Source organism: Typha latifolia, chromosome 4 (genome assembly GCF_019914945.1).
Source record: "Typha latifolia isolate L0001 chromosome 4, TyphaL0001v2, whole genome shotgun sequence".
NCBI classification, from domain to species: Eukaryota; Viridiplantae; Streptophyta; class Magnoliopsida; order Poales; family Typhaceae; genus Typha; species Typha latifolia.
The window spans coordinates 1217603-1242628 of NC_133089.1; the positions used below are offsets into that span (position 1 = coordinate 1217603).

Sequence of the window (25026 nt, forward strand, 5' to 3'; positions counted from 1 at the left end):
GTCACTAATTGCAGCTTAAAATCTGTTACAGGTTTTGGATATTGGTTAAAGATCATGATTTAAGTTTTTGTGGATGGTTTACAGCTACTTCAAAGGACCTAGTAGAGCAGCGTGGTAATCTTTTAAAATGGTTTCAATAGAATTTGTGATTGAAATAGTCTGTCTTCTTTAATGTTAGTGATGGTTTATGGTAGGAGTATACAACAGGACAAGCCTAGAAATTGCCAATATACCTTTTAACGGTAGGGAATATGACATTGGGTAGTACTAACATTTGAATGCTTTCATGTGCATTATTAGATGCTGAACACTAGGGTAGAGTAGATCATATTCTAGAGATCTACTCACACCTGGAGAAACAACAATAGGCAATTCTGCAGTTGGTAGCAACGTGGCTATCATTTCGTCGTCGATGTGATTGACATTTGTTTTGCATCAACCATAAATCATTTTCTTACTACTTTTTACATTTATTGACTATTTGCTGATATCTATCCTCTAGGCCTAGATCTTGCTGTACCCTTCTTATATCCTTTTTCCCCCTTTCTGGAACATCTGATGATTGGCAATTGTTGCATATAAACGAAGCTCATTAAACCAAGGTATCGTGAGATGATGCAGCTAATATCTTGAGAAGTGAGAGGAAGGTGCAATCGTCCGGTTCTTCATTTTTCTAGACTACCTCAAGGTCAGTTGATTTCATGACTTCCCCTTTTTTAAAATTGTTCTTATAAGAGACCTTTATTACAAGTCTTTTACACAATTCTTGAAAACGAAAAGAAGCTGTGGCCATCGTTGCCTTTTCTTTGCCTAGGAAGTAGGAGTTGATGTAGTTCCTGAATTGATTTTTCTCAAATGTGATGACGAACATAGACTCTGTTTACCATACCTACCAGCTAATAAAGTTCCATTACAACCTAACACCACTTTCTCTGACTAATAAGCTAGACACCAAAGGGAAAGAACTTGTGAGTTCATCAGAAACATTACCCCAACTGATTTAAGGATGAAACTTTCTCAGTTGTGTGTTGATGTCATGAGTTAGTGGAGTTGTTGACCTCTCCATAGTTATTGAATAGCTTAGTTGGGGGGTTGTTGGTGAATGAACAGTGTGCCCACATGCAGTGCTTGTCTTCATGGCGGATTCTTCACCCCCAACGTGCATTTGTTATGGGCCCCTTCCTTTTGCTTCCATATTCAAAAAAGGATGGAAGCAGAGAGAGAGAGAGACACACACACACACACAGCTGCACTATCACTGTGCTAGTTAGGGCTTTAACAAGAATTGCATGGCACATGGCTCTTAAGAAGAAAGGTTGGTAGATTTAATTGGTCCAGCCTATTCACAGATATCTTGTCGGTTGCCCTATAGAAGCTTCTCTCCCTTGAGGGATAGAATCTTAGTATTCTTAAACATTTATATTTAAGGTGGTACTAACTTATGGGGACCAAATTCATAGTTTCATCTTACCATTATATGGTTTACCCTTGTCATGTAACTTTCATCTGAGGTAATGAAGAATCTATGTTTATAGTTTCTTCTTTTTGGATGTAACTTCGCTGTGTTGTGTCAAAATATTTTAATGCAGTCCTTGTCAATTTTTTTAGGCGTTGGACTAAATGTAGATGAATCAAAATATGAAGGAGAGACCTTTTGAATTAGAATTCAATGTGCACTCCCTTGCCGCATTAAAGAGCTTACCAAAATACTACCAGGAGTAGACCCAGGGTTTTGGAACACCAGCTCAAAAGTGCAAGCAAAAAAGAAGGTGGAGATCTCCTATTTATTTGATTTTATTTCCTTAGGACCACTACATTTTGAATCTTCTCTTTGGCGACTTTGAACTGCTGATTTCATTACAAAAACATTCGTTCCATTTGCCATTCTCAACATGTCACATAACTCTTATCTTACTCCATCATGCATGTCAGCAACCCTTATCATTTTTTTTTCCGCATTGCAAGAAATTCCTGCAGTCGTAGCTGCAGTGGATCTGCACCCTTTTTTTTTAAGTATTTGGCATACTTTTCTTGTGGTCACCCTTTTGCTCCTCTGCCTCCGAGCCCACGTCTCATCTGACTTACCTCTCTGGGGCCTGACCCAGCCCCCATCATCCAGCCTTTAACATTACGACTGCAAAATTCCTTTAGGGTCCACCGTAACGTCCTCCGTAATATTATTGTCTGTAATTAGAATATTTTTGTATGTTACCCTTCTATTAAGATCGTAAAGATGCCATGTTCTTGTATGTTACCCTTTTATTAGTGATGGATAATAAGTAGCACTACCCTTTTTAAAGATTGCATGCAGACAAGGCGTGATCACTCGAAGATATGCCAACCTTGTTCCGTATTCTCACTTTGCTAAAGGCTACGAGAGTGATATGATTAAAAAGATTGTTAGCTTTCCAAGGAGATAAGCAGCAGCGATTGATTGTTTAGAGTCATAGAGACCATTGGAGATCCATCCCTCTGTCCCTTTAGGCTTTTGACTCCCTTTCCAAAGCAACAATGGCCCTCTCCACACACTGTTTCCCTCCTAGCTGCAGACATGGTTACAATTATTTCAATCACAACCACTCATCATTTTGATCTCTCTCTCTCTCTCTCTCTCTCTCTCTCTCTCTCTCTCTCTCTCTATATATATATATATATATAAAACATACATGAACAATATCACTATCCCCCTTACTATATAAAAGAGCTTTTCTCTGTCCTCCCTCAAGCCCTCAAAGCTTGTGTTCCTCTGTCATCTCTCTACCATTTCCGAGGGGATTTAGTGAGCTTGGTGAGCAGTGCTATCGAGAGAGACTATACTATACCAAGTTTGAGGTTGTGGAGTTTGGGAGATTCATCTGCAGGTAAATTTTGGTGGCTCTCTTTGTCACAATTTATTTCCGTAGATGTTTTGCTTGCTTATAATCACTTGTTAATGTGGATCTTTTTTTTTAATGCCAAAAATTAATATTTATTGCTCACAAAAGGAATGTTTTGGTGTGTTGCTAATGAAGATATTATGATTCATTGAGTTTTTTTTTTCTTTGCCTAGTAATTTTCAGCGTAGAGAAATCTAAAAAGGACATCCTAATTAAGAGTAATATTTAGGCAATCATAGTACAATGCGTAGTGGTAAGCTTTATTATCACATTAAATGAATATTTTGAGCACTAGTAAGACTAAATGGACTACATCTTGAATGCCACCCCATCGCCCTTATAAACAAAGCATTTTGATTCTTGAGTGAGAGGAAGGGGAACATCCATGTGGATGTTGATGATCCAGTCCATCCATAAGAGTTAAGAAATACACGATTAGATTATCAATAGTCAAATAGAGTTTGCCAGGGTCGGATTGCGTGCACCCAGCTTGCAGGAATTGACTGCACCTGGTCTTCTTTTAACTCTTTAACAGCCAATCAATGGCTACCAAGTAACTCTAAATGTAAGAAATTCGTGCTATCCTGGACGCAGACGATCGAACCACCGCTCCAACGTCCACTTGGTCAGAACGTTGTTACCCAGTAGCTCTCTCTCTCTCTCTCTCTCTCTCTCTCTCGAGTTTTGAAATTTGAATTTATTTTTGAATCGTGGGGGTATCCCCACGCCAATATATGTATATATATATAATATATATATAATATATACACTATTTCCAGCTTCATCTCCTCCATCCTCACACCAACTTGGTTGTCCATCTGATCCAGGCGAACTACAACATCTCTAGAGTGGGGAACGGAAGTCTCATACTCATCAAATCCAATGCCGAGATCGAGGTGAATTCTATAAATGATTTGTTCAGATCCTTGTATCGCTGTTGATCTTTGTAGGGCTCATAATTTGTTCTTTCTATTGCTTGATTGGCCAAAAACAGAGGCTCCGAGTTGCCGCAGCGGCAATCTCCACGTGTGCCGCTCCATTTGAAGACCTCCGCTTTATCGGATCCCAACGGCGTCAACCACCGTAGCCCGAGGCCGGACGATCGCCGCTCCCCTCGTAGTCCTCTCCACGAGGTAGGTTAAAGGTGGCCATTTTTACGCAGTGCATTTGAAGTCAACTTTAAGAATAAAGGTGGGATCTTTCGTGTAGAAAAAGCGCGGCGGCACAAAGGTCGCGGACTTGGAGACGAAGCTAGGAAAAGCGCAGGAGGAGCTCAAGAAGCTGAGGGACCAATTGGTCTCTGCGGAGTCCGCGAAGAAGGATGCGCAGGTCGCGCTCGATGAGGCCAAGAAGAGGATTTCCACCGTTAAGCCTGTTGCGGCGGCGGTGGAAGTAGAGGAGCTCGAAGAGTGTATAACCCAAGAGTCGGACAAGCCGAAGCCGGGGGAGGAGAGCGTGAATTCTCCGGCTACCGATGTCTTCGAAGTGGTGGTACCAGTCGAGTCCGAGAGCAGGGAGAGCGAGACTAATGGCAGCGTCAATTGTGTCAAGGGAGAAGAGGAAATTGAGGCGAAAGAAGAGGAAGAGACAAAGAAGATGGTCGACGAAACAGAGGAGGAGAAAGACAGCAGAGAGGTGTTTGATCTGAAGGCGAAGATATCAGATATGGAGATGGAGATGGGAACTCTCAAAGCAGAGAATGCAGAACTTAAAAAAAAATCCGAGGAGGCGGCAGCTGCAGCAAGAGCAAAGCAGGAGGAGATTGAGGGGGAATTAAGATCGAGCCGGGAGAATTCGCTGCGGTTGGGCCAGGAACTGGAGGCCGCGGAGGGGGAGAAGGAGGCAATGCAAGCGGAATTGAGGCGGCTGAGGGTGCAAACAGAGCAGTGGAGGAAGGCTGCAGAGGCGGCGGCAGCGGCACTCGGGGATGGCGTGGGAATCGGAGCCCGGCGGGTGGCGGGGCGATGCGGGTCAATGGACAAACACCTCGTGGGGTATGGATGGATGGGGGAGGAGGAAGAGGAAGAGATGGTAGGCGGAGGGAAGAGGAGGAGCCCCGGGATTCGAATGCTGGGAGACTTGTGGAAGAAGAAGGGGCAGCATAAATAGTGAAGTAAACTTGCTTGAGGACTTGAGGAGAGTATGGATGACCATCTTCTACATTAGTTTGCTATGCTTATGTTTATTTTATGGTGTTTGTTATTGTTCTTGTTAATGAAACAACCAAGCTGTTTTGGTCTTCCTGGATGGATGAAGAAGCTGGTGTAAGTTACTACTAATTATCTAAGTGAGCATCTATATCTACCTATAAAAGCCTTTAGCTCATGGATTCTGAGTGATTGAAAGTATAAATATATATATTCACTTGGTTTAGGAGCTCTTTTGATGCATGAGATGCTCTTCTTCTGTTTATAATGTTGCAGTGTTTGATCTTAGTTCAAGTTAGTCAGTCAACAGCCAGTTAAAAAAGTGAGGAACTCCTTAGTTTTTATTACCCAATGGAAACTGTCCAGTTTCTGTCTCCATGTATTGATGGAGCCGCAGACTGGGAGTCTGGAAAAGGCTGGGTTGGATTGCAGGCTAACTGAGCTCAGTAATTCTTTGTCGGTTGGGTCCTTCCAGTTCTCTATGCCTGATGCCTCCAATGCCATATGTGATATGCCAATGCCATGGCTTTTCATTCAGTTTGCATCCTCTCCAGTGACTGGAGAATCCAGTTTTTTCTTTTCTTTTTTCATATACAAACAAAATGTTATTTATCATATATCAGAACATAGAGCTAATCTCTTGGAGCAAAAAGTGTTATGAAGTATTTATAGAATGCCTACAATGTGAGGCCTTGTGTCTCACTTTTGTGTTCATAGGCATGGGCTTATTGGGCCGGGCCAGGGTAAACCTTGTATTCGGATCCGGGCCGGTTGAGCACCCAGGCCCATTAATTTTTAAAAGAATTGCTTTTAAGGAATTTTTATATAATTGCTATCAAAAACTTTTCTTTAAAATATAATAATTGTCACCGAAATTATTCTACTTTAAAAAAAAAATATTATTTCCTTAGTTAAATCTAACTAATCATATTTAAAATACAATATAGATAAAAAAAGATTTTGATATCCAATATTATTACAGTACAATGAAATATATCTTATTTTATATAAGATAAAAATTATTTATAAATATCTTATATTCTAAATTAAAAAAAAAGATATTTAATTATTTTAAATGTATATGTTAATTAATAATAATATGTTAGGAAACATGCCGTTAAATCAAACAGCCCAAATTTTTTTAATGATAATTATGATATTTTAAAAATAGAGTAGCAATTATAATATTTTGAAATTTTCACTGTAATTATGTAAAAATCTCAATCTTATTATCCGCGGTTTGTATCGTACCATCATCAGCAGCATAATTTGGAAACTTGGATAAAAGCTGGAAAGATTCAATTATTGGGTTATTTTGGGGCTCACTTTTCTGGAACCTTCCACATCCTTCCACCAAAAGCCCTAGAAACTAACTAATCTAATCTTACTATCTTCTTCTTCCTTCTATATTATCTCGCAGCGAGAGAAATCGACAGCTAGAGACGAAGTAAGCAGAAGGGAATGGCGGAGGAGCAGCAACTGAAGCTTGACATCGAGGAGCTCAGGCACCTCGAGAGTATCGCCAAGAGGCCCCGCGTCCTCTCTCTCCTCTCCACCGAGATCCGTAATCTCGACGTGAAGGTATCTTTTTTTTTTTTTTTCTCTCTTTCTCTAATCCTATCTCCATCTATCCATATGCGTTTTCTAATCTTATCATCGCGAAAGTTCTTTCCTTTTGCTGCGTTCTTGTCCAAAGATTGTTTTTTTGGAAGAAATTGGAGCGCATACCAGTTGCTTTTTGTTGTCACTTCTTTGTCCCGTGATTGTTGTGTGGTGTATTGGTAGTTGTCGAAGATCACTGCAGCGGCGGCGCAGGCGACAGCTTCCAGTGAGAAAGCCGCTGCTCTGAGTTATGTCACACTAGGATCTTTCAGCTGGGATCAAGATGATGACAAGATCAGGGTATGTTCTCTGTTGTCTGGTCCTTAGTATATGTTTTTTCTTTTAAGATTACCAGTGATTAATTTGGCTTCTTACTGTGTTGCGTTCTTCTGTGTAATGTAGTTGAGAAAATGGAATTTGGAGTTTTTCCTGGATATCCTAACTAATATAAATTCGAGGATGCATGCTAATTGGTGAATTAATGCTTCTAACATGAGTGATTAACTCACTGGCAGTTTGCCCGTGCCATGTTCCGAACTAGTTCAATCACATTGCTTCATTAATTAGTCTTCATCGGCAACATTGTCATTGTTTTGGATTTGTTGGTTAACTGTACATATGTAGCATTGTATCATGAAGCTGGATAATTTCAAAGGCTTACTCTAATTATGCTTTAAGCATTGTCGGCAGAGAGTTTGGGATAGCCTGGTTAAGGTGAATCCTACTAATAAACGTGTCCAATTATGAAGCAAATGTACATAAAATAGTCAAATAAGCTAATATGGAGCATCAAATGTCAACTCGGTATGTAGCATCTTAATACAACTATTAACTTGCTTCCTCCAATATTCTGTCTAACATTCAAGATACTGAAGATAGTAAAGAAGTTAAGGGCTTAAGGCATCTCATTGTGGGAGATATAGTTTTAAGAAGATTGAAATTTCCTTCATCAATTTTTACTTTTGTATGCCATGCCGGACTAGTCTGGCTGAAACTTTTTTTTTTTTTTTTTTTTGTATGGGCTATTTCATGCTTCACTAATAAAGTTCTTTATACATTATGTGCTGCAGATCTATGTTTTCCTTGAAGGTGTAGAGCAAGAGAAGGTGGAAACTAATTTTAATCCAAGGACTGTGGATGTCAAATTTCATGACATCAAAGGGAAGAATTACAGATGTGCCATACCAAAATTAAACAAGGAAATAGTTCCTGAGAAATGCAAGGTAGTGGTTAAGCCTACAAAAGTTGTTATTACACTGATCAAAGCTTCAAAAGGGAACTGGCTGGATCTACACTTCAAGGAAGACAAGGTACAACAATACCGATACTTTCATAAGTTAGCCTTTTTTATATGACTAAATAAATGTAGATTGAATGTACTCTCTAAGGCCAAGTTTACTCTAGGAATAAAGTTAATTTTAGGATAGGTTTTTTTTTGTTATCTTCAAAATTAGGTTTTTATTTTAGAAATAACTATTCTTATGTTCACTTTTATTCTAAAATAAATGGTGTAATAATTACTTTGATATGATATAAAGTGAAGAAAAAGATAGAAAAAATAAGTTTTATTTTTATGAAATTATCATGAATACTCTTTAATTTAATATAAAATAAGTTAATGGGATAGATACCTAAGATAAATTAGTAATTTGATTAATGTGTGGTATAAAAAGTAATTTTGATAAATAATGTTTATATAGAATAGAGTTATTATGATGTTTAGCTATTATTATGAAATAAAAAGTTGTATTCTAGAATAAGAAAAAAGTTATTTCTGAAGTGAACGGGGCTAAAGTATTTTCATCAGATAGGTTCATCAACTACGAAATATAGGATGTTAATGGTTTTTCTTCATGCTTTGTGGATGCTTTCTCCTTCCCTTTCACTCTTATCCAATCAATAAGAAAATAGGTCTGCAGTTCCATCATGGAAGTACCTAATAATGAGCAATCTAACTGAAGAGCTAAACTCAATCATATTAAAGATACTAAGATGTTCTTGATATTATTCAGATGACTGCAAATGTATAGCGTAGATTCTGATGATGTGCTAAAACATGTGGTATGGCTCAGTGACCTATCTTGATGAATATCCATATGTTGATGGCTTTTTGAACTAAAACTCGAGAGGTTTGATGCCTAGAAATGGAAATTAGTAGTGGGCATATCATGCCCATGCCATCGAATATTCTTTCTTCTCCTTGTAGGTTGGTTACATAAAGAACTATGATAAAGTTTATGATTTCTAGATTTGAGTAAAAGATAAGCTGTCTCACTTAACTGCTACCTAAATTGCACCCTTTAAGCAGACGCTGCTTTTATTTACAGTTTATTCTTTTCTTCTCCATGCTCTTCTTCTTTACAGACTAGTGTGATTTACAGTGAGATATAAATGGGGGCCTAGAAGAGGTTCAGTTTTTAGTATTATTACAGATCAAATAGTATACCCAAGTGAAAGGATTCAGGCATGCAGGCTGCTTTTATCTGCGCGCATCTTCTTTACAAACTATTGTTATTGACATCAAGAATTTGAGATAAATGGGGGACTGTAGAAGAAGTTCACAGTTCCAATAAAGTGCCTATGGCAACGTGTTCAGCAGTTTAGCTAGACTCTTAGTTAAACCATTGTCTGATAAACTTGATGGCTGTACTAAATAGTTATTCTCCACAGCTGAAGCCAGGCGTGGACAAAGACAAAGACCCGATGGCAGGAATCATGGATCTGATGAAGGTAAGTCTTTCTTTTGCTCTTCTTTTCATTCACATATTGCCTCCATGTTGTGATGATTGACTATGGATTTGTTCTGCAGAACATGTACGAGGAAGGTGACGAGGAGATGAAACGAACAATTGCCAAAGCTTGGACTGATGCAAGATCTGGCAAGACTGCAGACCCCTTGAAAGGTTTCCCATGAGCATTCGCCGGTCATCCGCCTCAATGTATTTTGGGTTTCTTAGGCCAGCAGCAATGTTTCTATAATCCTAATCAATCCTTTTTGGCAATCGTGGACAGTTTATGAGGTTTATGTTTTGGCTGAGGCCTATCACAAGGTCTCCTGTATGTGCATAGATTGTTTGCTCCTGTGCTTATATTTGAAGTTATTAGGTTTGGTTCATTAGATCTGACATCTGAAGAGCATTATGTAGCTTTAAGATAAAATTTTTTCTTTTGTTAGAATGATGGTAAATCAAGCCCCAATAGTTGTTTATTCTTATCAGCTTATTAAAGTCAGCTCCCATGGAGTGAGAAATTCATATCATCCAACAGAGGGATAGGACAAAAGAAGAAAAGAAAATTTATCGACAGAAATGTCTCTCTCTTTGAAGTGAATACGTTGCAGCAGAAGAAGAGGTGAGAATGAGGATATTTGAAAAGAAAACAAAGGAAATAAAATGCTAATAAGTATTTATTCTCTATGAATTATTCAAAGTTAGTCTTTGTTTTCAAGAATAATGGGGTGGTGCTTTCTCGTTATACCTTCTTATACTTATTCTCGTTTAGCCCAATAAAACCCAAGGCGCATTAATAATCGGCCACGGCGAACCGCGGCCGTCGGACGTCGGTGTTGAAATACGAGAGATTAAATGTTTCGCCACGTAATCACGTTGTATTAAAGTCCTACGAGCTGCGCTGCGGAGGATCCTTCATCTCTTTCGCGCCATCGATTGCCTTACAAAGCCCTAGCGCACGCTTGCCCTCACACCGATCCAAAGATACTACCTTTTACCATTTTTGTCGGTCTCTGACGCATTATCCAAATGGATTTACAGTGCACCTTTAGTGTTCTTCGTAGGTTTGATGGTTTCGAGACTATTTCTCTTGGTTGCTTATGCTAAATGCGAACCAGGTCGAAGAAATGATTTCCTCTAGTTTTTATTCAACAGTAAGTTGGTCAAATTTTATTTGCTTTTCACTTCATGATTCATCAGCAGATTCATGTATAGTTGTAGATTTCCTACAGTAATTTCTATGTTCAATTGGTGGATTTATGGAAATATATCGCCTTTCTGTATGAATTTTAAGCACAATCAAGCATCGTTCCTTTTTCATAACCTCTCCTTTGAAAATTCTGCACCTTCTACTGCACAAATTTTATACCTGTTTAGATTATTTGTTGAGTAAATCCTGACCCGATCAGTGTTGGAAAAATTGTAGATGATATAATTGACAGTCTTTCTATTTGTCAATAGATATTGCTCAAAGTACAGATCATATTTGTGATTGTGCCTTTGCCTCGGGCAATAGTTGGGGACACGCGCTTTTCGCAGCTTGCACTTTCATGTCTCAAGAAGATACAAATGGTCCCCGTCCCGAACTACACCAATATCATCTACTTCTGCACTTTCTTGGTCAACCACTTTTGTTGGATGTTGGCCAACAAACTTCTGACCTGCATATGTTGAGGATATGATTCATGAAGTGAAGGATAAGAAAACATAAAGATCTTTCTGTTCACATGCATTATTTAAATCCTGCAAGTTTGACCTTTTGCAATTATAGGATTGTAATATTCACACTTAATCCAATTTTATTTGCTGGCATTTTTTTTTGGAGGTTAATAATTCAATTTAGACAGTACTTACGACCAATTCTGAGGAGCTCCTCAAGTGAACCGGGTAAGTTTATCAGCTTTCCCATTTGTTCCCTTGCCGTTCTCTCCCTTTGAGAAAACATGTGGATGGTTACTCTTTTGTTGGTCATTTGCATGATATTGTTGCCAGCTGCATGTCTGCTGCAGTTCTGATAGGCTGTCATCATTTCAGCACTTCTGATAAGTTGGTATTTGCTACTGTTTTCACCATTAGATTCTTCCATTGCAAGATATCCTAAGTGATTATTTCCCATGACTCCTATTCCCGATGAGATATTGTTTTCGTGACTCACTCTTTGAAATTTTGATACCCACCTACTAGCTTCAGGTTCTTCCCTGATTTCTCCTTGTTCCAGCAATGTGTCAACTATTTCATTGTGGCCCATCCCAACAGCTGTACTGAGAGCTGTTTGTCCATTTGCATCCATCGAATTAGGGTCAGCCCCACGTCTTAGTAGCTCTTTAAGTGTTGCCAAATCATTGTTCTCTGCTGTCTGGCAGAGTAGATTTCCTGCACTCACAGATTGCCGTGCTGGTAGATTTTTAAGTTGATAACCATGTGGATACCTTGCCAAGGGACACTCCTTTTCTTTTGTAGGATCCCCATCAAGCCATTCTTTGAGGACTAGACTCAGGTCTGTCTGCTGCAGTCCAGGGTATAAGCTCTTCTGAAACCTCAGCTTCTGGAAAAAGTTAGAAGCATCAGCTTCTATCTCTGCCAATTATTGAAATTCATTAAGACCTTTTTATTGATATTAATAGGGCTGCCAGATCTTATATATACCTGGAAAAGGTTATTAATGAAAATAGTTCCGTCTTTTCTGTTTTCTTTAATAATATTCAGGAGAGTAGTCCTGCCGAGCCTTAGAATTTGCGAGAGCTCAGTTGTTCGAAAAGTATATGGCTGTGGCTTCTGACATAAAACTCCTACTTCCCCGATCAGTTCTCCTGCAGCTGCTTTCCCGCGAACCTGCAATACATAATACAGGAATGTGCTAATTTGTGGGCAGTTGTGTACATGTTGGAAGCTAAAGAATTCTCACTTGTTCAATGCCATCTACAAATTCCCTCATTTCCTGCAAGGGAATCAAACATCAGCTAGTTTTAGTAAATCTGAAAGTTGCAAAACAATCTATTTTTCATGAAGAATTAAAAGTTGTACTAACCACTGCTCCAGACACAAGTATGTATAGGTCAGATGCGGCTTCATTCTGCAGTATTATGTCCTCCTTGGGTGGAAAGTATTCAGCTTGCATCTCAGTTACCTAATTATTTCAGATTTTCAGTGAACTGTGCATCATAGGATCTATAACAAGAAATTTATGTCGTACCAGTTGAAAAATGAAATTTGATGAAACCCCATGGAAGAGGTAAGCTTTTTGTATAATAGGAAAGAACAAGTAGTAAGATATGCTTGAGCGAATGGCTTTTGGGAGACTATCTAGTGTCTCTTGCTGTTTCAACCCTTCAGTCTTGAACCTTAAACATATGTGAGATAACATCTGCTCCTCTATGTGTCTGGGTAACTGATTTCTTGCTGCAAATTCTGAAGCTGCCTGAATTGTATCTCTCTGCAGTATCATAGTTAATATTAAACAAAGTAGGGAATGAGAATTCTACTTAACAACACTACAGCATATTTGGTTTTTAGCCACTTCTCTGCTTTTTTATTAATATATCATTGACAGAACACACTAGAAAAGGTGCCAAAATCACCATTATTATGTGCACTTTTACATAGTACTACTTACGGAGGAAATTAGCAGTCAGACATGATGAGATTATGTAATAACCGAACCACCAGCTAACAGGTATTTAATTCTCCTCTCAACTTTCAAAGGACTCCTTTTTTATTGTGAAGTTTAAAAGTATATTTTGGAACATCATATGAGAACATGATAGCATTAGTCTTAACAAAATGTGCAGAATCGTTTGTTGTGTTTTGACATGTCACTTTTTTTGCTTAGCTTATGCATGTCCAGGCAAAGGATGATTAGATTATCATGACATAAACCCCTTGAAAGTTGAAAAGGAAGACATACAAAGTTTTTGGTGCGGCTGGTGCCATGGACAACAAGGTTCGTCATGTTTCCAATGAGGTAGGCTGTCAAACCCAAATTGAACAGCATGTAGAGAATATCAAATAACATTTCCCTTGTGTTTTCTGCATGCAAGTCACCGTAACCAGTTGTTGTTAGCGTTGTAATGGACCAGTATATTGCTGTTATATATCTGATCCAGATACCATCTTCCCTGAAGTTTGGCATTACTGCACCTATCCAAGTTCTCTTCGGATCGGGGTATCTGTCTGCGATCATATAATTAAAACATCCAGCACAGTGAACTGCGAAAAGAGTGACCTGCAGTAGATACAAGAACACTATCGTTTATGGAAGAACTGTTGTTGGGCCAGACCAACAGGAAAAGAAAAGAAAATCTAAGAGCCTACTGAAAGCAATTTTGTGCACCGTATCCAGAAATAGTTGAAGCGAATATCCTTTTCAAGCCTAAGAAGAAAAATTAGCACAATTAGTTCTCTTCCTAGATTGAATACATCCAACTATTTAAGTATTAAAGAAAGAAAGAAAGAAAGAAGTGCTGACCTTGCAAATAGGGAACTAACCCGCCGGAGCCGCCAAAGTCTGAGCATATTCAAGACCTTAAAACCTAGGCTGCTTTTATGTTTGTTAGATGGGAGGCATATTGAGTGAAATGGAGCGGTTGAACACATGTCGAAGATGAACCACGATGATAGATACCTGTAAATCTGTAAGGTCAGATCTTATGAAGCTCATAGGGCTCCTGTTGTTTTAAGCAGCACAAAGTATTGGCAGGTTGTTTTCAGAACCCTGCCCTACATATTAGCGTACAAGTTATGCGATAATAAAAATTAGATGTTGAACTGACAAACTAACCTGATGGCAATCCTCTTTGGATCATCAACAAGGAGATAGGATTTTCGGTCTAGAAATGCAACAAAGAAGGTGAGGATGATGTCAATTGCGAAAAAGCCATTGATTATGTTATCAACAATCAAAAGTGTGTTTGGCAAGTATCTCAGAAATGCGAACTCTAGTGGGCAGATCCAAGCTGAGTAGACAACCAGAAGAATCAGAAACATTTCCCATACTCTGAAGAAATTGAGGAAGAAAAGAAATTGCTGAGTGATTCTTTCAGTCGCCGTAAGCATTTGGTAGCAGAAAATGTGTCACATACCTGTAGCGTGGATTGTAAGGAGAAACTATATATTTCCTGAGCTTTATAGATTGATTTATTGTTGTTCCCAGAGATGGCAACAAATCACTGGGGAAGCTGTGGCCGCGAACTCTCATTTGGAAGAGATCATTGCAGAAGCACTGTGACTTGAACTTCATGCAAGAGCAGGACATTGTTGTCTGATGCTACTGAATGCCGATGAATTTTGACAACAGGTGGAAGGGTGGTCTAATTTATACTTGGAGGAAGTTAATACAATTCCATGATTTATATATTAATCATCATAACAATGCCATGGCATGGTAAAAGTGAAATAATTGGTTGAACAGAAAAAGTAGGATTACAGGAGGATTGCCGATTCTCATGTGTTTCATATGCCAGTGGTACTAGAAGTGGCAGACATTTTAATTTCTGGAAGAGATGGTGATTCTGATACTAGGTTACCTAGAAGGTGTGGTCATGCGGTAGGAATTCCATTAACTTTGTGGTGGTATGGATTTTTATATTGGAATAAGAAAGGCAGATAATCTGACTCAGTCAAATGTTTGCTTCAAAAGGTCAAGGGGAGACTAATGAATTCTCACATTCCTTGACTTGAAATTATTTCAACTTGACGGCATGTCAAGAGACCAAAAAGAAGTTGAAGATTGAGGTATTAGCCCCAATTGAACAACAGTAGCACTTGTTTCTGGAGGCTCTATAAGCCGCTCCCTTGAGATCCCAGGTTTACATACATTTTTTTCCTGGGCGATGCATCTGCTGGTTCAGACAAGCATGGTCAAGTTTTGATGGATGTCTCCGAACTCTAATCCTAACATATTTGTGACCCTACTAAATTTACATTTTGTCAGATATTAGCACTGATCTCTTCAAGATAGTTATAATGATTGGGAGTTTTTTTTTCTTTTTAACCAAGACCATTATTCAGATGTCAAAACAAGTGATATCATTCTCAACAGTATCAGTAGACCCTCTTCTTTGGATCCTTGTCCATATTGCGTCTCAGTACGTGCAATGCTGGTGGGGGACTAAATTAATGGACCACAAAGTGTCATTTGTAAGATAGATCATCCTAAACTGAAAAATCCACATTCAGGACATAGTGATTCATGCTGAGCCAGTGTGATTCATGTAAAGCTAGCTTAAATGTTACAATGTTGTTGCAGCTTACAATCATCAATGGTGACTCTCCTGGATGCTTGTAGGCCAAAAGGATAGTGTGGTTTGGTTTATCACATTAGGTGCAATAATGCTTGTCACTTTTCTTCGAAGAATGGGATGATGGCTTGCTGGGTCAGAAGCTCTTGGTAAAGATGTAATGATCAGCAGCAAAAGACAACACGAGAATTCATCTCCTGGTGCTCACATCTGCTGCTCTTGGAAGCTATTGCATTACATGTTGTAGTGGTGGTTTGGTTCTGATGGGGAGTTTACCATATATGTGATTAATTCTCTCTCTCTCTAATCAATGATTGAAGAAGTAAAAGATATAAGAGAAGGTGAAGTACAAGTTGGAGAGAGGACAAGTTAGAGATCATTTATTATTGGTTATCTTTATTCCTGCTTCTTGTTAATTTTCATATCTAAGGCCCTCTCTATGATGAAGCTTGGATCTACTCTAGCAACTATTGAGCTCACCTCTTCCCATTCTGGCCCCCATTAGATTAAACCTTCTTCAGCGAGATGTTTGTCTTTTTGAAACTGGTCCTTGGGTTATCTATAATTGGTTATCCTGATTTCAAGATTCTGTTGATTGATTCTATGGAGCTCCTTAGTGCATATGAAGAGTTGAAAAGGCTGGTGAATTTTGGTGTATTCTGAGGGTTGTCAAAGTTCATTAGCCCTCTCTGAAGACATTGGTAATCAAGAGTTAACAGACAATGAGCCACTTGTTGTCATCACCTAAAAAGGGGAAATGAACTGCAACTATTTGCAGTAGCTGAGTAGAAAAAGTTTGAAATATTTCTAGACAGCAGCAGCTTTAAATAACTGAATCTCTGATATCTACATCACGAGGCTGTTCACAGAGGCTGTCCAAGGAGAGAAAAAAGAGAGAATGAACACAAGGCTCTTATTAGAACTCATGAACAAGAACTTATCCCAAGAGATTTATCTGTTCATTTGCTAATCCCAGAAGACATTGCAGATGGATTGCATGCTTAGATTGCTTAAAACACTCTGGTCTCCGACATCGGTCTGCTGCGTGTCAGAGGATACTTGTGACTACTGAGTGTGCGAGCCCTGTGGTCCAGTAGCAGCCTCATTTCGACAATTATTGTTGTCCTTCAACTGACTAAATGATCAGCATGCAGCTTTCTTCATTGTGATTCATAGACTTCATCAACCTGCAGTTCGTATTGCTACAGAATCTTGGTTTGGTCAACCCGAAGTTAAGTCTGCTGCTGGAATTGTAGTTAAACAATTTAGCTACAGAAACCTGCATATATATATAGGTGGGTAAGCTTCCTCTTCCAGTCCTTTTTGCTTTTGCTAGACAAATTATTGTACTACCTAGTGTGTAAATATACTAATATGCAGATGAGAATCTGCTGCTAGTGTGAGATGAAGTGCTAAATCACATTATGTGCATAACAGTGGAATCCAATTTAAATTCGAGTTAACTTCAATCTTTTTATTCTATGTGGGACAAAACTTTTTGCATGTGGTTGATATGCTGTTTTAAAGTTGAAAAAGAGGCATCGTATATCTACCTGCTAATGATCTATAAGCTTTATTGCAGGACATTTCTTTACCTCTGAAATATACTATACAGATCTCCCTTTTACTGCAAATTCTAAACTGCTCGAATATATAAGATACTGCCTTTTGTGATATAGTCTGAGGAGATAAAAATTGGACTTAAGAGGAATGTGCACCGTTGTTTAAAAGTTCACCATAATTAAGCATGGTTCATTAGAATAATTATCGTTGAAGTAACACCTATCAGAGAAGAGATAGTGTATAATGCTAGTGCTAAGTCTATCATATTTGGCTTCTCTGCTCCATCCAAAATGCATCATCTTTATAAAGAAACTTCTTAACCTGGCCGTCAGATTATACTACTGCAAAGAATGTGCCTTTATGCCATTAATAGATTAAGAGAATCCAGTGAACCATTCTATGAGCCATAGAACTTGGGTAGTAGCCTTTGAAGTTATATAATTAGTTCTTTATTTAAAGGGTTTCCACCTTTTACTTACAGAAAATTTGCAGCAACAGAGCCTAGTAAGCTTTTCATGTAATGCAGAACTGATAAATATTCCAGCAAATCTTGGAATAGATAACCATTAAAGTGATCAGCTACTTCAGAAATAGCTTTATGTGTAGATACTTCAGACTTCAATTGGCGCATAAGTTTCATGCTGTCGTAGCTAATATTGTGACATCTGAAAAGCTACTGATATATCTGATATCAGAAACTATTTCAGCAAATAAATTCTTGGCATAGATAATTTAACTGAATTCTTGAACATCCTTAAAACTGAAAGAAAAAAGTCAGGATCAGATTAGATATTGTAATCATGGGCACATAGATTAAACCCACTTAGGCTTTTGGTACAAATGATTCACATCTGTGAAAAACAAAAAGAGGAAGAACAAAATATTGTCAACTCCGCGGGAATTTGTCGTATATGTTTCCATTGAACTAGTTGGTACTTGAGACATTTGACACACACATGTTAAGCTCTTGTCATGAGTCAATTTTTAGCTTTAAATTATGGCAAGCACTATATCAAGAGAGGAAAGGGATGAAGTTGCTGCCATTCATCAGAGTCAAGCACTACCTTCCCTGCTCTCATTTTGCCATGGTAATGGTTGGAGATACACTGAACCATTTCAAGCCCACAAACGGTTTGTGGAATCAAATCAATCAGTCCACTCTCCTTTCTCCTTCATGAGCTCCACAACTAAGATGCCATCCACTCCCACTTCATTATCAAAATTTCTTTAGTTTCCTCGAGATAGAGGAGGAAAGATGTGGTTTTTTTAGCATTTGGAACCAATACTGTCAGATCCGCATCAGTCTGTGCTACTATAGTGTGCTCCTACTCTGACTGCACTTGTTCATCCTCATCTTTCACTACATCATCATATGGCTTGAGGGCATTACTGAAATCTGTGAACCTTCTTAAAATGTTAAAATGCTAGTAGTTATTTGTCATTAGAGAGGATTCAAATTATAAATGATGACCAGTGTCCTTCTCTGTGTCTCTATTGAGGAACACTATTGCTGCAGTTTGGTAGTAGCAGCACCTAACCGGTTTGATGCTTCTACGTTTTTGGTCATGCCAGATTTAGGAAAAGGAGGAATTTCGAGATACTTCATGGATATTGGAGTTGACTTCGAAAATCTGACCAAAAAAAATAAGCATCAACCAGCTAAAAAAGGACCCAACAAACAGACCACCCTCAGTAGTCCCGGATGTCAACGATTTGAACCGTCTTCTTTACCTTTTTTTTATCGTCTCTTCCCTTTGCAGTCATGAAAAGTTCTTCGATACTGGAGGTCTTCCCAAGGTCTGCATGAGATATGACATTCCCTAGAATAAGCTTAGGATTAGGATGGCTTATCTCTCCTCATTATAAAAGAAAGTCCAACTATTTCTCCTATTGTTTTAATGTTTCAATTTGAAACTGGATGAACTTTCTCCTGCAGTTAACCTACTACGACGTTAAATTCAAAACAAAGGATTCATTCTGATTACAAACAATAAATATGGCGCATAATAAGTCCAAATATGATGGCATTAAACGCAAACATCTTCTCTTCTCTTCTCTCTTCTCCACTGTTAGCTACTGACGACGGCGCAAATTTATAAGTTGGCTGTCCTGTTCTGATTGGACGGACGTATTAGTGTTTGGTATGGCGGACCCTATAAGAGATCGTCTGTATCCTACAACCGCATGGGCTCGATTAACAATACTTTTCCCAATTAGCTTTGGAGGGCCCAAGTTACAAATTCCGTATGCCTTCTGCCCAAATAATTAAGGCCTATATGAACACCTCAAATGGCTCAATGAGTCAATGTATATTATTAGGAATATATTGCATAATTAACACACCCTGCATATATTAATACCAGCAATACCACTCAAATTAAAGCAACATAGAGCAGCAAACTGCAAACATATTCCACACGGACTTAATCCTCCTCCACATTAGAAGCTACTACGCAAATACCAAAGCTATGGTCACCAACAAGGCCAATAAAATGTGGGCCGGGCCGGAAACACCTCCCCTTGGTCCGTTGGATCCAGACACCTCCCCGACCCGCACATCGTCGATCACCGGACCGCAGAGCGAGCTCCGGTCTACGCTCCTTGTGTTATAATACACACTGTAGAAGGCGACGCGCGTCCGGATGGCGTGGGCGGTGAACGTGAGGTTGGCCAGCTGGTGAGTTGCATTGCCCGTGGGCGAGTAGTGGAAGTTTTGGGTCTGGTCGCCTGCAAAGGCGGTGACTGCCATGGGGGCCTGGCACGAGTCACCAGCAGAGCCCAGGATGAAAGTGAGGTTGTATTGCCTCTCAGGAGTGGTCTCTACCATCTGCGAGATTATGCCTTCCTTCCCTGAGAGCAGCTCAATTGCACGCTTCCCCTGGGGGACGGCGAAGTGGTCGGCGTCGACGTACCGGACTGCGCGGTTGTCCTCGACGGTCCATCCAGGGACGCTCGACGTAGTCTCGTCGAGGTTAGTGGGCAAGAGGACGCCGAGGGTGGCGTTGGGGAACATCCATGGGCCTTCCTCAAAATCACCGTTGGCAACCTGATTGTCTAAGATAGAGAAGAGTAATTAAGAGTGGATATCATAATAAAGAGTGCGCTGTCGTTGATATATAGTACGGACCTTCGGGCCTATCAGGTGTGAATAGCTTCTTAATGGCAATGTTGTCAATGATCGGACCGCAAGTTGGGTCGTCCTCCATTCCAGGGTTCTTGAATGCCAAACGCCCCTCCTCCGCGGCCGCCTTGAATGCCCATGCGTACGCGTCCCACCCCTCGATGCTGTACAACGTCTGGAGGTCCACCGACTGCGACGCGTCGTTCATCGACACAGTCAATGCCTCTAGCTGTGCACAAGTGCGCGCCGCACTAAACGTCACGGCGTACTCTGACCCCTTCTCTAGCTCCACGCTTTGCGCAATCTCTGCGTCGTTCCCTAGCCGCGCCGCGTGCTCCCCTATTTAATACTTAAATATTAATCACCCTCCTTATATATAAATATACGAGTGCACTAGTCTTTATACCTTGTGGGACTATGAGGATCATGGCACCTTGATGCTGTCCGGAGGTGATGAGCTCGACCGTCCCATTGATGGTCCAACCGGGTATAGACGTGGCTGCCTCTCCGACGGCAGCGCTTGCAAATCCACCGGCCGGAGCTGTCTCGAAGTCGCCATTGTTTAGCAAGCCTACAGCGCACGAGGTTATGCACTTTCTTGTTACCAGTCAAATCCAAGTATACAAGAGTCCAGAGATAGCTTAACGGCATGCACCCAGTTGATACCCCTAAACTTTTTGCATATCATGGTACGTAGGCACATTCATTTGGACGGCGAATAGAGACCAACCTATACGCCAACTCCTCTGTTACGGCATTGTCGTGGTCCTCTTACAGCTGTGACCAGTCTATGACCCATTACATCGAACACTTGCGGGACAAAGTCATTGGTGCTATTGGTCCCCTTGCCAATTTGTCGATTTGGGTTCAGGAGATATAATGAGGCCCAAAACAGATGACGACATGACTAAATATACAATTCAAAAAGTTGCTCATTTTGATGCCATGCCACTAGGTGACGACTGAGGCACATGACAGTAATAAGTGCAAGGTAGTAATTCTCATGCACAGTAATTTAAACTAACTTTTAGCTCATTATTTCTTTTCTTCTTTCAATATCTCTCGAATGTTTCAAAAAAATATATACATATATATATTAGCTTTTATTGTAGAGTCTATGTACATAGTTTTGGAGTCAGAAATTTGGCAACATTATCTAGAGAACTGATGTCATCTTGACAGCAACATACGAAAATCGACCAATTATTTTACAGGATTCTTTTTTTTTTTAAAAGAACATAAAAATATATAAGTCATGGATGCAAGCCCATACATGAACAAGTAACTTAGGCCAATCTAAATTCTTAAAATATGCCCATAAATTGCCCTGAATGTCTTCATTTCTCTACTACTAGAAGAATTCAATATAAACATTACTCTGCAAAAGATAAAAAGAAAGCAACAGGAAAAAAGAAAACTTCTTATCTAAGCATAACTTTCAAGCTCGCATTTCTAATGATCTGCTCGCCCTTTCTCTACCTTCACCTCCAAGATCAAAATGTACATGAAATCCACAAGAACCATGAAATAAAACCCACTTCAAATCACTGGCTATTGTAGAGAAAACTGAGGGAGAAGGCACCACAGGAGCTAACTAAATGAAGGAAGGCAAAGAGAAGAGAAAGAAGATGACAATGCTGCGTACCATCTTCTACTGCGGCAGAGACCAACTGGGAGAGCAGGAGCAGCAGCAGCAGTAGGAAGCAAAGAGGAATCCGAGTAGAGGAGCCGTCCTTCTCCATCGCGCTTCGATCTCTCGTCTTTCTCTATCTTTTCCTCTCCTCTCACGGACGCACAGGAAGACACTCACTGCTTCCACTCGGAGCTTTCCACTCCTTTTTATCGACCGTTCTCCTTTGGTCGTACTACCCATACTTCATTTTTTTCAAGGATAATGCTAAGTATTAGTAATAATCAGTAATTAAAATTGTTAATGATCATTTATTTCATCCCCGCGTTTTTGACTTTTTGACAATGTTGGGCAAAGTGAAGTGATCCTTTTCCTTTTCCAGGCCTTTCTTGCAAACTGTCATGCTTTATCAAAAGCGACGAGTTATTATTCCTCAACAAATGATTAACTCCTTACTATTTCTCATACCAAATGCTAGATACTTTCACACAGATGAAATATTTCACTGAGATAGAACGAGGTAGGTGTGGTTAAGTGGGAACGTAAAAGAGAAGCAAAGTGTCTGTGAGTAGCGGAGCTTGTCTAGTGTCTAGTGATGGCCAGCTTTGTCGTGCTTCTGCTCCGGTATCAGAATCTAGGGAAAGACCTGTTTGACCATCTATAGTTGGGCTTGGGTAAGTAAAGTATCTTAAAGTTAGTGACTTAGATTGAGTTGGTTTAAGATATATTTTGATTTTAAATCAAGCTTAAGTTGACTGTGGTAGAACCGGATCTGGGTCGGATCTTACCTACTGTTAGTACACCCGAACCCGTTTGAGTCTGCTCGGCATTCTTTCTTCACTCGAGACTCGAGAGCGGCGGGCGGCGGCGGATAGGGAGGAAAGGCGTGACCTTGTGACGCTAAAGGAGCATCCCTCTGATAAGCTCCAGGACCCTATCTTGCGTTAGGTGATCGACCCAATTCATCTTCTTCCTCCTCCTCCATCATGCCCTTGCTGCTTACTTCGGTCTTTTCTAAGTCTTCGACTTGCCCTTTTTGGTTCTTCCAGTCTAGGAATAGAAGCAAAGAATTCAACTTGTTTATTCGTTTGAGAAGCAAAAAGATGCAACTTTGGTGTGGTCGGATTTTTGTATTTTTTATTTTTTTTCATCTGCTAGTTGGCTTGAATCTTGGCGGCCTCTATACAGGATGCATCTTAATTTAGATTAGACGTAAATTTGTACCTAAGAATCTACGTGATGATTGTGGTTTCTTACTGAAATCTGAGCTCATATCACTTTTAGATGATGATTTTATCATTTTGTTCTTCGATTAGACGGCCGTTCATTTCCTTCAATGTCACTAGGCCTTCAATGTTATTTTAGGCGCTACATGTACAAAGAGGTCTATCATTTTGTTCCTCCATTAGGAAGTCTTTTTTTTCCTTTACATAACATACCCCTTTACTGTTATTAGCTATTGCACATGTTATCCATGAATTCATGTGTATGTATGTGTTGAATGGGTCAACCATGAGTGGTGGTTTCGTGCATACTATTACTCATTGAACAAGCCGAAGAATGGAGATGAAAACGATGAAGTAAAGAAGGTATTATGACAAGAACCTCAGATAGATTCTCCTGGTTCAGCTTTTCCGCTGTTGTGCTCAACATCTAGTTGGGTCTTCATGACTACTCTACTAATTGCTATTTGATTCACTGTGTTCTGATGAATATTATGGAGATACATAACTACTTACTGAGGCCTTTGAGACAGAATTGCCAACACTTATTTTTTATCTTTCTTCACTTCTCCCCTGTCATTAGTTGTAATCAATTTTCTATATATGTAATTTTTTATTATCTCTGATTTTTTACTCTTCTTCCCTTAATTTATTGTATAATGGAGGAGCAATTGCTTTTCAGATTTTTTGGTGATGAATGGCTTGCTCACACCGAATTAAGCACAACCTTGGTTAATAGGTTTTTTCATATATATATATTGGTTAAGTTTCTGTTGATGAGTGGTTTTCTCTGGTTTGAATTTTTCTTTTGTAGTTTGTTATTCCTTTACCTCTCACTTACATAATTATGAAGGGACCATGAAGATAAAACCTATATGATCCTCTAGTTGATGAATGTTGCCTAGCATCCTGCTACTGGTAGCTTGTCATCTTGATGTTCTTCAAGGAAATGATATCTTCCTTACTCATCTGAACTGTCCCTTATATCTGTTGTATTTGTATGTCTTTTTTATCAATATTTTTATGCCTTTATACAAATGAAAATGTGGTGCGTCATGTGTGGCTACAAAGAATGCATCCATTGGTGCATGTCTGCAAGTGTACATGAAAAGAGAGGCGTATATATACTATCTATTTATTATCCGGTTGATGAGATACAATTATGAATTTGCTTAGCAACATTCTTTAAGTTTCCTCAGCAGAAGTTTATCCTCGTACTGTTGTTCTATGATTGTGAGTTTGTATCAGACCATGGATCATTTCCTGCTGGTTCTGTACTCATGACCTCCATTTCAGGGCCAAGAATGCCGAATGCCAAGATAGGTTTTGTAATGGGACTATGTGATATTCTTGAGCATGAATGCGGCAATTAACATTCTGAGATTGCTCCTCTGTCGTAGCTGTTCTTGTTTTTTAATTTAAAGCTTATTCATTCTATATCAGTGAACAGATTTTTTTTTACCTTATTTCTTTGTCGTTCGCAGAACAATATCAGAGACAATTTCAGCAGAAGTGATTTGGAGCTTTGTTTTCAATTTCTTAGTGTTGATGATATGTTGTATTTATCTGCAGACACCTTCTCCAAGGATGCTAATTATACATGTAAATGGTGCATTTTGTGAATTTTTTCTTCTCTGAAATGGCTATTGAAATTATCCCCTGGCATCTTGTTTCAGTTTTCTTCTTAATACATCTAAAGCAATGTTCTCCTTTTCTCCTTTTCTCCTTTTCTCCTTTTTCTGAAGGATTTCCAAGCATGTTGCTAATGTCCTGATCCAGTTTCTATCCCATAACACTATCTCATCTAAAGTTGTCAAAATGGCTTCAAAAAAATAACATAATATGCCAAAGTTTTTAATCAGATGTAATTACATCGAGTGTGATATATATATATATATA

General features: G+C 39.3%; 4 protein-coding genes and 2 long non-coding RNA genes across 8 annotated transcripts; 4 read left to right on the forward strand and 2 right to left on the reverse strand.

The window, feature by feature from the left end:
- The first annotated feature begins 391 nt into the window (after positions 1-391).
- Positions 392-5189, forward strand: LOC140786127 (interactor of constitutive active ROPs 4-like). 3 transcript variants are annotated; one of them, XM_073134346.1, is made up of 6 exons: positions 392-688; positions 1609-1769; positions 2301-2861; positions 3704-3772; positions 3871-4009; positions 4086-5189. In XM_073134346.1, the coding sequence occupies exons 4-6, from the start codon at positions 3759-3761 to the stop codon at positions 4983-4985; spliced, it is 1053 nt and encodes a 350-aa protein (XP_072990447.1). In that variant the 5' UTR covers positions 392-688; positions 1609-1769; positions 2301-2861; positions 3704-3758; the 3' UTR covers positions 4986-5189. The 3 variants fall into 3 exon arrangements, with proteins under 3 accessions (XP_072990447.1, XP_072990446.1, XP_072990448.1); XM_073134345.1 differs by lacking the exon at positions 2301-2861; XM_073134347.1 differs by lacking the exons at positions 1609-1769; positions 2301-2861 and having other exon boundaries at positions 473-688.
- A 1069-nt stretch (positions 5190-6258) lies between these two features.
- Positions 6259-9743, forward strand: LOC140786132 (uncharacterized). Its single transcript, XM_073134352.1, has 5 exons — positions 6259-6604; positions 6809-6925; positions 7696-7935; positions 9296-9355; positions 9435-9743. Exons 1-5 carry the CDS (start codon positions 6485-6487, stop codon positions 9537-9539), a joined length of 642 nt encoding a protein of 213 aa, XP_072990453.1. The 5' UTR covers positions 6259-6484; the 3' UTR covers positions 9540-9743.
- A 528-nt stretch (positions 9744-10271) lies between these two features.
- Positions 10272-11166, forward strand: LOC140786133 (uncharacterized). Its single transcript, XR_012108561.1, has 2 exons — positions 10272-10508; positions 10816-11166. It is a non-coding gene; the product is annotated as an uncharacterized lncRNA (long non-coding RNA).
- On the reverse strand, positions 10679-14632 carry LOC140786131 (potassium channel KAT3-like). The gene is made up of 11 exons (XM_073134350.1): positions 14433-14632; positions 14132-14347; positions 13820-13975; positions 13666-13723; positions 13259-13576; positions 12548-12787; positions 12383-12481; positions 12260-12292; positions 12001-12186; positions 11209-11899; positions 10679-11015 (listed from the first exon to the last, which is right to left on the reverse strand). The coding sequence occupies exons 1-11, from the start codon at positions 14603-14605 to the stop codon at positions 10903-10905; spliced, it is 2283 nt and encodes a 760-aa protein (XP_072990451.1). The 5' UTR covers positions 14606-14632; the 3' UTR covers positions 10679-10902.
- A 4805-nt stretch (positions 14633-19437) lies between these two features.
- LOC140787511 (protein DUF642 L-GALACTONO-1,4-LACTONE-RESPONSIVE GENE 1-like) lies at positions 19438-22279 on the reverse strand. The gene is made up of 4 exons (XM_073136466.1): positions 21920-22279; positions 20681-20845; positions 20281-20613; positions 19438-20207 (listed from the first exon to the last, which is right to left on the reverse strand). The coding sequence occupies exons 1-4, from the start codon at positions 22014-22016 to the stop codon at positions 19603-19605; spliced, it is 1200 nt and encodes a 399-aa protein (XP_072992567.1). The 5' UTR covers positions 22017-22279; the 3' UTR covers positions 19438-19602.
- A 78-nt stretch (positions 22280-22357) lies between these two features.
- On the forward strand, positions 22358-24782 carry LOC140787512 (uncharacterized). Its single transcript, XR_012108854.1, has 2 exons — positions 22358-23493; positions 24612-24782. It is a non-coding gene; the product is annotated as an uncharacterized lncRNA (long non-coding RNA).
- Positions 24783-25026: the final 244 nt, after the last annotated feature.